At 36.9% G+C, this 12,801-nt stretch overlaps 1 protein-coding gene across 1 annotated transcript in view; it reads right to left on the minus strand.

Moving 5' to 3' along the window:
• Positions 1 to 269: 269 nt before the first annotated feature.
• TDRP (testis development related protein) overlaps positions 270 to 12,801 on the minus strand; it is a 46,919-nt gene continuing 34,387 nt past the window's right edge. Inside the window, exons 3-4 of the mRNA XM_072408407.1 lie at positions 4,475 to 4,578; positions 270 to 2,800 (exon numbers count right to left, since the gene is read on the minus strand). Coding sequence (XP_072264508.1) covers positions 2,455 to 2,800; positions 4,475 to 4,578 — 450 coding nt within the window. The 3' untranslated portion in view covers positions 270 to 2,454. The remainder of the gene's footprint in view (positions 2,801 to 4,474; positions 4,579 to 12,801) is intronic.

A 12,801-nucleotide genomic window follows, 5' to 3' on the forward strand; every position in this document is an offset into this window, starting at 1 on the left:
TACAATTATTTTCTTTTCTGTGTGATTACATCAGTGCTTTGCCACTGAACTAAACTATAAACATCCATTGTAATAGGGTCTTAATTTTGGTACATTACTTTGAAACAAAGTTTCTTCATGCTGAATTTTTAAAAGATTTTCGGCAATGCAAATAAGTCTGCCTTGTGGGAGGTAATAGTGTATAAACATTTCTATTTAAATAGTACCCAATGTGTAAACTGTACATCACCTCAAACTTACAACCATGAATACAAACAAAAGTGCAGCTGTTCTTGGTGCAATTGGATCCTTTATTTAAGATGAAAAAAAAAAACAAAAAAACAATTCCAAAGAACAATTCTTTTGGTTACTTAAACAATGAGCCTAACAACACAGCTCATCAAACATACAGAATAAATGCCACAATGCATGGACTAAGTGACTAAACTTGTCAGTCGAAATGCTTTCACCTTGGTAAACTCTTGGTCACTTACCATGCATATCAAAAACTAGCAATCTTGACAAGCACAAATAATGGTATTCTTTCTTCATTTTAATAAAAAGATGTTTTATCATCCTATATATACAAAAATATCATCTAAAGAAAAGAAGTCTCACATGCGGGAAAAACAAAATTTTATTCTCTTACATAATATGAGACAAAAACACAATTAAAATCCTCTCACTTTTTGGTCTACAGCAGAGGTAGACATTCAGTGTCTCTCTGGTATTTCTAGAATAATCACATCTGAAGTTTTTAATGCACATTGCAGGAAGGGCTATTTCTTCAATAGACTTGTGAGCTCTAAGGCGCTGCAAATAGATAAATAATGTGCAAATGTCAATAACCTATATCAACCAGTCCACTGGAGTCAGATCACAAAAGCATAATTTTGTATAGAGGTTACTGAACTTTGCAAATCATTATTATTTGCCATATTGAAGTAAACCGTGAATCACAGCAGCATTGATGTTTTTACTACTCCTGTGGGCACCGCAGGAACAGATGCAGAACCAGCACATCTATACGCAATAATCACGTGTACAGGAGTAGTCACAGTTGTTCTAAAGTGTACCTGTGCTCAGTCTATGAACGTAAAATTATTCACATGTTCTTTACAAGCAATAAGAGCTTTAAACAAGACACTCCTGACCTAGTTGCATGCAATGCAAAGTAATTAATCCTCAAAGATCAAAGTAATACATTTGCTTTGGATTTTAGTCATTTTCCAATACAGGGGTCTTAAACCACCAGGCTATCGGCTGTGCAGGAAGCTTATCCCCCCTCGGTTTGTGGTTGTCTTTGCAGTCCAGTCCAAGGTACAAGGAAGGTTGGGGATGGCTGTTCTAATAGCCTAGAAACAACTTTAGTATATAGGAAGGCTGGCTGACCGCCAAGATTCTGTTCTCACAGAAAAAAGTTAGGATTTTGTGATCCTAATTTTTTCACTATGTCTTCGGAGATAAATCAGTTCTTGATTTTTACTGCTTTTATGTTTGTTCAGAATATGTAAATACTTTCACAAGCACAAGTCTTAGCACAGGTTCACTTTAGGAAAGACTCTTATTCTACCTTAGGTGACATGAAGAAGCAACAAGCCCTGGACCACTAGATAGCATAGAATGGTATGGCAGTTTTTAAAAACTGTAGAAAGAACCTCTGAGTGGTCTATGGCTACCAAACACCTGCATGCATTTTTCCCAAATCTATTAGAACTGTAAAATCTAAATGACTGCAATAAACGACACACATTTATTTTTATAAAATAGCCCAACTGAGCCTTATTGTTTCAAGACACCTGAAAGCAAAGGTTGTCAAAACCTGATTTGCAGGGTCAGATTAATACAGTTATTATGCAAGTAGGCATAATACAATAGCCTAATGAGAAGTACACTGTGTACTTTACTGGCTGAAGAATTTAGGTTCTGATAGCTGGAAATAAAATGCTACACAAAACACATACTTAAATTTCATCCTACAAATGCTAGCTTTTAAAAACAACATAATCATTTCATCAAAGCAACAGAATCAGGTAAAATTAACTTATTAATAAATTAAGCTGTGCATCACAAATACATCATCAAGGTGACATACAGGCACTTGACAGGTTAATGTGCAAGGCATATTTTACCCTTTACTGGTAACAGTATAAGGCAGTCTAAGTTATAGCCAGTGTATACATTCACTAAGGAATAACTGTTTCTGGTGAAACCAACTACAGTCACATTTTGGACTGTCACGTAGGCACAAGTAATGCCACCCTAACATTTCTCATGTGGTTTCTCCGATGAAAACTATTTTTGACTTCTAATTTGAAAGTAAAGAACATGAGTGCAAATTTAGTGTAGGACTCCGATATTTATAAAAGTAGCTATTTAATACTTAAGAGTATTTTGGTAAAAAATGACAGCATGGAACTCATGAAACCTGCTACCCTCATTAAAGATATTGCATATTGTGAACAGCCAGTGTGGTCATTCTAGCTCTTCCCAGCTCTCAGTAAGGTTACCTTTGCTCCGCCTTCTAATACTAACTAGTTTGCCAGCTGACTTAATGCTCCACCTAGATGTATTCCCTGGATTTGTCAGATTAGTGTATTTAGAAGAACCTTTTGTTTCATCCTCCCAGCCTGGCCAGGAGTGGTTATCCTCTAGAGGGTCTTCTGTAAATGTTGGCTCTTCTTCCACCATTATCTGTGGTGGCTCCCAGCCCTCAATCTCATCTGGTTTCTTTGGTTGAACATTTTGTTTTATTGCCAAACTGTCCCAGAACCCAGACTTTTTCTCTGTCTTTGCTTCTTCTTTTGTCTTCAAAGAAGCTCTGCAAATAGTTAGAATAAAAACAGTTAGAGAAGCCATGTAAAAAATTATACAGCCTAAGGCAGATTGTACACTGCTCCAAAAAAAAAAAAAAAATTAAATATAACACTATAATAGTCACATAGCAGATCTCAATGCCCAAAATATTTATGCTGGAAATCTTCATACATTCTGTAATCTACTGAAAAGAAAATGATGAAAGCAAGGTCAAATAAAATCAAAATCATTAATCACATTGAAAATGATAGTAAAAACAAAAGTCAAAAAAGGATCAAACGTTTGTGTATGGGACCATCATGCTACTATACAGTACTAGAAGTGACAAGGACACAGTCAGATGCAAGATTGATGTAAAAGCAGTCAGGAGGAAGAAGATGGCATGCCGTTGCCCCTCTTGTACACCTGTTGTTGCTTTCATTTGCATCAAAGCAGGTGAAAAAAGTTTGCTTTTGGGAAAACAATAGTTCAATTAATGGTATACTATGAATTTTTAAATAATTTACAGGTAAAGCCAATTATAGGCATGCCTTTTACAGTGAAAGACTTTAGAACTGTCTTGACCATTTGGTCCTTCTCCCATAGTTATAGTCAATAGCTCTCCATCACATTATCGATGCTTGTCCTTAATTTGAAGTTATTTAAAGTAAATCAATCTAACAAACGCCTTGCTTAGCGGTATCAGTTATAAGCCACAGTGGGGGCTTACAGGCCCGCTGAATCCAAATGGACTTTTATAGCCATTTAAACCCTGTCCATTTTCTAAATTTACATTTAATATAGTAGAAGGCATATAAAACTAAAATTAAAGTAGGAGGGGAAGGTAGAGACCATAGGAAATGACAGTGGTCATCCCTGATCAGTGAGGGGGACTGCTGTACAAATGCTAGAGTTTCACTCAAGACAATCACAATCTTTCATCTTGGGTGACGTTTATCTAGCATGTGCAGGTAGCTTTATTGTTGCAGGTATTATCCAAGAGATCACAGTACTTTCCATTGATGACAAAAATTGATGATAGTATCAATTTTTCCCAGGTTTATTAGGATCAGGTCAATGTTAAAGCACATTTAAACTCAAGAACAAATACTTAATATATTGCAAATTACTGGGCCCAAATGGTGGTTTTCATTATTTTAAGGTTTTGTTTTACCCATTATTTATACGAGGTGATCCTGCCTCACTCACAGAACTGTATCTATTAGGTAGCAGTGGGGTCACCCTACGACATAAATTGTGTTAGGATAATAAAATAACTCTCCCTCTGTAAATCTCCGTAACATGGAGGGGAGGTGTTCTGAATTCCACAAGTGAATTCAACAAGGCTGATAACTGATGGTTCTGATAAGAACATTAAACATGGCTTAGCTCTCCAGCATCTACTAAAAACTAAAATATCAATATTGGGTGGGCTGACTTTTGCAAAGAGGAATGATGAGAGAAATGCAGTAAACCCAACAGAAAGCAATCTCAGTTATTCTAGGGAATGTAAATAGCGATTTTTACACTGGACATGATTTACTTCTCAGAAAAGGCAACTTACATTCAGCTATATTAGACAAAAAAAGTTAGGATGGAGTTTAGGAGATTTTCTAAATGGCTGCAGTGAGTTGCTAGACTTTGCAGATTATCAATAAATAAAACCAGAATACCAGAATCTTCTACTGTTTGCTCTTACGCTTTAGACTTTGGAGACTTGGATCCTTTTAACAGTTGCTGTTCATCATCTTTGTTAAATATGGAAGTCACATCCTTCCAGCCTCGGAAACTAGCACCCTGAACCTGGAAAAGAATGAAAAAGGACTTTATTCATATAATGTGGATTTAAACACATAAAAGAGGTGTGTGATTTGGTGCCACTTGAGAGTAAGGGACAGAACTATTTCATTTACACTTTAAGCATGCGGGATACAGTCTATTTCCAGAATCAACACTCAGTGAAACACTACGTGCTTTATTCTGCAGCCTGGAAAATTATCATCCTCAAACGTTGGATCCTTTATAGCATCTTCGAAAAAAAGTTTTTTCAACAGACAACAAAAAAAGCCTTCCTGAACTTCAAGCATTTTCTAATGTGTAGTACAGTTGGTTGAGCAATGTTGACACCATAGACTGAAACTATAGGCCTTCTTTTACAAACAGCATAAAAATAAAGGTTCACTTGTTCTGCTCTCTCCTCATATGTACTTTCAGTTACACAGAGAAGATGAACCCATGGAAAAAAAGGCAGTACTTTGAAGTGTGAATAGAAAAGGGTTTAAAGTTTATATCTGGTTATAAAAAATAAATACACATACATTTCACCATGTTTTCCCTGGATTTAGAGAAATATAGTTCAGTAAACTCCTATCTTGGTCAACTCACAATATTCTCACTGTTGTAAAAAAAAAAAATCCCAAGCAGTATTATCAGCTTTTATCCCCCTCGGAGCTACAGCATAAATCCCCAAATTTTATGAAGATGCGCAATACGTAGTATGCATTAGGAGAGCAGCTTAGGGTAACAAATCCTCCATAGATACAGTACAGTGAACATGCAGCATCACTGGGAGTATCGCCAGATGAAAATAAAGGTGAAAAGCCTGACAAAAATACTGCAGCCATTGCATCTAATGACTGCTAAGCTGGGATATAATATATTTAGTTTAGGTGAACATAAATGCATCTATTATACAATTTGCTTTTTATGGTAAACTTTTTCCATTAACATGTTCAGTAAAAGCAGGCATTACACCCTTACTAAATCTCCTAGTTTGGTACTAATTCCATCTTTTGTTTTTCACTAACCAGTTTGCAGCTCTGAGCCTCTCTCCCCATCAGCTCACATAAATTAGTTCATTCATTTCATTAGGATTTATTCGAGCTTCCTGGTATTCAATGTAACCAAAAGTTCTCATTAAAAAGTATGAGAGTATTATCTTGGAATATATAGATACATGCCTATGACTCCATACTTGTTAATTCAACTTGTTAATACAAGTTACCTCCTAGTGATTCTTCTGATTGTAAAACATTTCATGTGATATTTTGCATAGCACACACCAGTATTTACTTCCCTTCTATCTAATGTCTGACCATCCAGTAGGCCTGACATTCCTAATGTCAATAAGCAGATGAATAGTGATATTGTATAAAGATTTCCAATATGGGGTCTTTCATTTACATCTTTTTATGTAGCTGTGCGTAACTATTCCCATCACAATGGCATTTTATCACAGGTGCTGGGATGTGGGGCAAGCTGCAATACTCCACCCAATACACAACTCTGTATAATATTTAACAGCCCTTCCAATAAAGAGAAACCAAATACATATATTCATCCGCACATTACTATGAATGCAATTCGATATTACACTACTGAAAATCTGTGCACCTTTTTTATAGGTATGTGAGTTATAAAAGTTAATGTTCTGTCAGTTGTGGCTTGGCTGACTTCGCTGAGCTGCTCCCTTTGCTATACGTGCATTTAGGACACTTCCTTCCTTTACTTCCTGCAAGCAGCGGAAAAATGACAATTCTTGAACTATACAGAATAAACCTCTCCTGAGCTCATTCATGCTGAGAAGACGCTTGTCTCTAAATCTTCTGCCAAGTGTCTGATTATTGCATGCTGTGAAAAACAGCACCCACAATGGCCTGGAAGGAAGAAAGGACAAGGAGGATGAAAACCACCAGATCTTTTTCCAGGAATTCACTGACAGGCATTACGGTTTGATGTGTATTATGGGAGCACACATGACAGATCATTAAAGCATTACTCCAGGCAACACAATATTCTTTAGTTTAGTTATAAATTATACAGTCTTTACACGCACTTTGAAAAAGAACTAGTAATGATTAAATTATCCATATTATCCTCTCACAAACCTCTTCAATCAGAAACCAGATTAAGAGTGGAAGGTCCTACAAGATGAGCCCATGTGGGAATTAATTCATTGTACAGTGTTATGTCACTTTGAAAAAATGTAATTGAATATGATGATGGGAATGTTTAAGCAACCTACAATGAGTAGAAAACACAGAAAGGCTCTTTGAAATTGTAACAATGGGTAGGTAGGTGATAAAGTAACAGCAGAAACATCGTGAATCTATCATTTTGCATAGGCAAGGCAACAAACGTCAATAACACAAGAATGGCTGACCACAATGTCAAATATAGGGTCAAGAAACAGTTCACCTAAATGAATAACAGAATCTGTCTGGAGTTCAGCTTTAAAGACTGTTTAAATGCAAGCTTGGTGTAACTAGTACTATATACACTTCTAATACTATACACCAAAACAGCTAAAGCCTTAAACCACCTGCCTAATATTGCATAGATCCCCCTTTCTACTGCCATAACAGGTCTGGCTTGTTGAGGTAGGGACTGACAAGACCTTTGAATGGTCTGTGGTATCCAGTACCAATACATTTGCAGTAGTTTCTTTAAGTCATATCCCCTCCACTGGCCTGTCTTCTTCCTATATTGCATTCTGCTGCCATTTTTTTCCTTTGGTAAATGTCACACACATACACAGAACTAAGTTTTTCATCAATTTGTACTACTTTATCTGTGCTGGTGACTACTTTTCCACATGTTACTTTCATAAGAATCCTTTATTACCCATGTACCTGGTGCCTGTTTACTGCTTCCTCAAACCACATTTGTATGCCTACCGTTTTGGAGATACTCTTACCCAGTCTTCTTCTAGCTCTTGTCAAAGTCGCACAGATTTTTGTGCTGGCCTATTTTTCCGGCTTTCATGTCCAACTCAGTGACAGGTGAAGCACATATATTCTGTGGTGTCTATGATGTGACAATAACTAGTATAGTGTTGCAAAATAGTTATATATAAAAAAAAGACGCTATCAAACCACCAGACAGAGAACTGCAAATGTAATGACTGTGCCAGTTGAGTAGGACATCACCCAGAATCTAGTATTAGCTGTTCAGATGTCACTGAATGCATGAATGCTTTCCCACAGTCTGCTTTTTGAAGCCAGGGGTGTAAAACCTGAGCCAGGTCAACTGCGGCTTCTGTTGCCAATCCTTGTGGGAAACCCAGTTCCAGCTTGCCGTTACACTAGAAGGTAACAAAATCTACAAAGAGAACAGCAGTAAGTCTGTTCTACAGTCATGTATCCTCCAGTGCACACACCACAAACTGCAGCCAAGGTGGAAAGTATACCTATGTCAATAGCATGCACATTCACATAGTAATGAAAGGTTTACACTGCTGCAATGTATGTCAGGTACAATGCATTAAACTATAGTAGAGCAGCATAATTTTATTTCTTTTAGTGCTGAAAACTCTTAGAAAACAAATGCTGTGAACAAGTCTCGGTTTAAAAAAGTTTGGAACTTGATTTTCCAACTCCATATACAGTTTATGCAAGTTAAAAGCAAAGCTACATTTTGTAAAGATAACAAAACTGTTTTACATTGACATATAACCAGTATTTCTAAGTTACCACCTTTACCTGTGTAAAAATATCAAAATGCCATGGTTTGGTGCCAAAAATTGTTTCACACTTTCTAGTGGATAATGAATTACCCCCTTCAGCTTGCACACAGTACAGAGGTCTCAAGATGCTCTAATTATACAGTAATTGAAATGCAGTTATTGCTAACCATCTTCATATACCCACACACACACTATACTGTCAAAGGACAATGGTTCCTTTACTGGTGGAAAGCCTGACACAAACACCCAAAGTGTTTACATTGGCTTCAACAGTAATAGCTACTTAAAATTTGGAAGAGCTGCAGAGCCCAAACACAATATACAGTGGTTTCATCCAAACAGGCAATGTAACTACGGATGCAGATGTTAAGTATGTTGATTAATCTCCTGTGAAGCTGCTTGGTGAATACATTTCAGGAGATAAAATTTACTTACCTAAAAAACTTAAATATTGCAGGCATAACTACTTAATAAAAATACTAAATTAGACCTAAAACTGACTAGGGTAAATTCCAACAGCAATTAGATTGATAAATAAATACAATGTTTATATACCCATAGTGGTGGACACAATGCCATTTTTTGGACCAAATCTGCCACCCAAAGTATGAAGACTAATAGATTCCCCACTACATTTCCCATTCCAGCCTTAGAGTGGAAACCATACATCTACAGGAAACGTGGGAAGTGTAGCTCACAGTAAGTAGGTGGTGGGAAAATGTTTGGAAAATGAAAAAGGTTTAAAAGGGAAATACATATAATTAAACTGATCCACATGAATGCTTTGAGAATATACCTTGTTTACTTTTGGCTTTAGTAAATTGATTCAGACTAACTTAAAGAGGACCTACAATTTGTACCTAATATAGAAGGGCAGATAACCTTTCTATATAAAATATAAATGTGTTTTGTTTTTCATTAAATGCTTTTTTAAAAAAAAAAAAAAAAAAAAAAAAAAACTTGCATTCTGTCATTACTGTCCCATTGGTAAAGACTGAATGGGAGTGCAGAGCCTGCTGGGTTATGTACATTATGAATCCCAGAAAGCTTCAGGCTGCTTCTTCTGCACCTGCCTGAGATTGAGCATAGAGGAGGATTTTCAGTTATAAAAAAAAGAAAGGTGCCAATCTCATACACATGTGCATGCGCATTGAGATCAGCATTTTTTCTACCCACAACAGCAGCATATGTCATCCAATCTTGCGCCTGTGCAGAGCAAGATTGGGTGATGTAGGAAGAAGACAAAAAGAACAAGGAAGAAAATTGCAACACTTGGGGCTTCACCTGGAACAAGGCAAGAAACCAGGACAACGTAGGACTGTATGGAAGACAGCTCCAGAGGGATCTGTAGAACTGAAGGTAATATCTTCTGCCAAGTGTCTGATTATTGCATGCTGTGAAAAACAGCACCCACAATGGCCTGGAAGGAAGAAAGGACAAGGAGGATGAAAACCACCAGATCTTTTTCCAGGAATTCACTGACAGGCATTACGGTTTGATGTGTATTATGGGAGCACACATGACAGATCATTAAAGCATTACTCCAGGCAACACAATATTCTTTAGTTTAGTTATAAATTATACAGTCTTTACACGCACTTTGAAAAAGAACTAGTAATGATTAAATTATCCATATTATCCTCTCACAAACCTCTTCAATCAGAAACCAGATTAAGAGTGGAAGGTCCTACAAGATGAGCCCATGTGGGAATTAATTCATTGTACAGTGTTATGTCACTTTGAAAAAATGTAATTGAATATGATGATGGGAATGTTTAAGCAACCTACAATGAGTAGAAAACACAGAAAGGCTCTTTGAAATTGTAACAATGGGTAGGTAGGTGATAAAGTAACAGCAGAAACATCGTGAATCTATCATTTTGCATAGGCAAGGCAACAAACGTCAATAACACAAGAATGGCTGACCACAATGTCAAATATAGGGTCAAGAAACAGTTCACCTAAATGAATAACAGAATCTGTCTGGAGTTCAGCTTTAAAGACTGTTTAAATGCAAGCTTGGTGTAACTAGTACTATATACACTTCTAATACTATACACCAAAACAGCTAAAGCCTTAAACCACCTGCCTAATATTGCATAGATCCCCCTTTCTACTGCCATAACAGGTCTGGCTTGTTGAGGTAGGGACTGACAAGACCTTTGAATGGTCTGTGGTATCCAGTACCAATACATTTGCAGTAGTTTCTTTAAGTCATATCCCCTCCACTGGCCTGTCTTCTTCCTATATTGCATTCTGCTGCCATTTTTTTCCTTTGGTAAATGTCACACACATACACAGAACTAAGTTTTTCATCAATTTGTACTACTTTATCTGTGCTGGTGACTACTTTTCCACATGTTACTTTCATAAGAATCCTTTATTACCCATGTACCTGGTGCCTGTTTACTGCTTCCTCAAACCACATTTGTATGCCTACCGTTTTGGAGATACTCTTACCCAGTCTTCTTCTAGCTCTTGTCAAAGTCGCACAGATTTTTGTGCTGGCCTATTTTTCCGGCTTTCATGTCCAACTCAGTGACAGGTGAAGCACATATATTCTGTGGTGTCTATGATGTGACAATAACTAGTATAGTGTTGCAAAATAGTTATATATAAAAAAAAGACGCTATCAAACCACCAGACAGAGAACTGCAAATGTAATGACTGTGCCAGTTGAGTAGGACATCACCCAGAATCTAGTATTAGCTGTTCAGATGTCACTGAATGCATGAATGCTTTCCCACAGTCTGCTTTTTGAAGCCAGGGGTGTAAAACCTGAGCCAGGTCAACTGCGGCTTCTGTTGCCAATCCTTGTGGGAAACCCAGTTCCAGCTTGCCGTTACACTAGAAGGTAACAAAATCTACAAAGAGAACAGCAGTAAGTCTGTTCTACAGTCATGTATCCTCCAGTGCACACACCACAAACTGCAGCCAAGGTGGAAAGTATACCTATGTCAATAGCATGCACATTCACATAGTAATGAAAGGTTTACACTGCTGCAATGTATGTCAGGTACAATGCATTAAACTATAGTAGAGCAGCATAATTTTATTTCTTTTAGTGCTGAAAACTCTTAGAAAACAAATGCTGTGAACAAGTCTCGGTTTAAAAAAGTTTGGAACTTGATTTTCCAACTCCATATACAGTTTATGCAAGTTAAAAGCAAAGCTACATTTTGTAAAGATAACAAAACTGTTTTACATTGACATATAACCAGTATTTCTAAGTTACCACCTTTACCTGTGTAAAAATATCAAAATGCCATGGTTTGGTGCCAAAAATTGTTTCACACTTTCTAGTGGATAATGAATTACCCCCTTCAGCTTGCACACAGTACAGAGGTCTCAAGATGCTCTAATTATACAGTAATTGAAATGCAGTTATTGCTAACCATCTTCATATACCCACACACACACTATACTGTCAAAGGACAATGGTTCCTTTACTGGTGGAAAGCCTGACACAAACACCCAAAGTGTTTACATTGGCTTCAACAGTAATAGCTACTTAAAATTTGGAAGAGCTGCAGAGCCCAAACACAATATACAGTGGTTTCATCCAAACAGGCAATGTAACTACGGATGCAGATGTTAAGTATGTTGATTAATCTCCTGTGAAGCTGCTTGGTGAATACATTTCAGGAGATAAAATTTACTTACCTAAAAAACTTAAATATTGCAGGCATAACTACTTAATAAAAATACTAAATTAGACCTAAAACTGACTAGGGTAAATTCCAACAGCAATTAGATTGATAAATAAATACAATGTTTATATACCCATAGTGGTGGACACAATGCCATTTTTTGGACCAAATCTGCCACCCAAAGTATGAAGACTAATAGATTCCCCACTACATTTCCCATTCCAGCCTTAGAGTGGAAACCATACATCTACAGGAAACGTGGGAAGTGTAGCTCACAGTAAGTAGGTGGTGGGAAAATGTTTGGAAAATGAAAAAGGTTTAAAAGGGAAATACATATAATTAAACTGATCCACATGAATGCTTTGAGAATATACCTTGTTTACTTTTGGCTTTAGTAAATTGATTCAGACTAACTTAAAGAGGACCTACAATTTGTACCTAATATAGAAGGGCAGATAACCTTTCTATATAAAATATAAATGTGTAATATTTTTCATTAAATGCAAAAAAAAAAAAAAAAAAAAAAAGGCAGAACCCCTTCCCTTCTGTCCTAACTGCTGTGGCCAAAAAGGCTTAATGGGAGTGCAGAGCCTGCTGGGTTATGTACATTATGAATCCCAGAAAGCTTCAGGCTGCTTCTTCTGCACCTGCCTGAGATTGAGCATAGAGGAGGATTTTCAGTTATAAAAAAAAGAAAGGTGCCAATCTCATACACATGTGCATGCGCATTGAGATCAGCATTTTTTCTACCCACAACAGCAGCATATGTCATCCAATCTTGCGCCTGTGCAGAGCAAGATTGGGTGATGTAGGAAGAAGACAAAAAGAACAAGGAAGAAAATTGCAACACTTGGGGCTTCACCTGGAACAAGGCAAGAAACCAGGACAACGTAGGACTGTATGGAAGACAGC

The sequence above is a fragment of the Pyxicephalus adspersus genome, chromosome 4 (genome assembly GCF_032062135.1).
Source record: "Pyxicephalus adspersus chromosome 4, UCB_Pads_2.0, whole genome shotgun sequence".
NCBI lineage: Eukaryota > Metazoa > Chordata > Amphibia > Anura > Pyxicephalidae > Pyxicephalus > Pyxicephalus adspersus.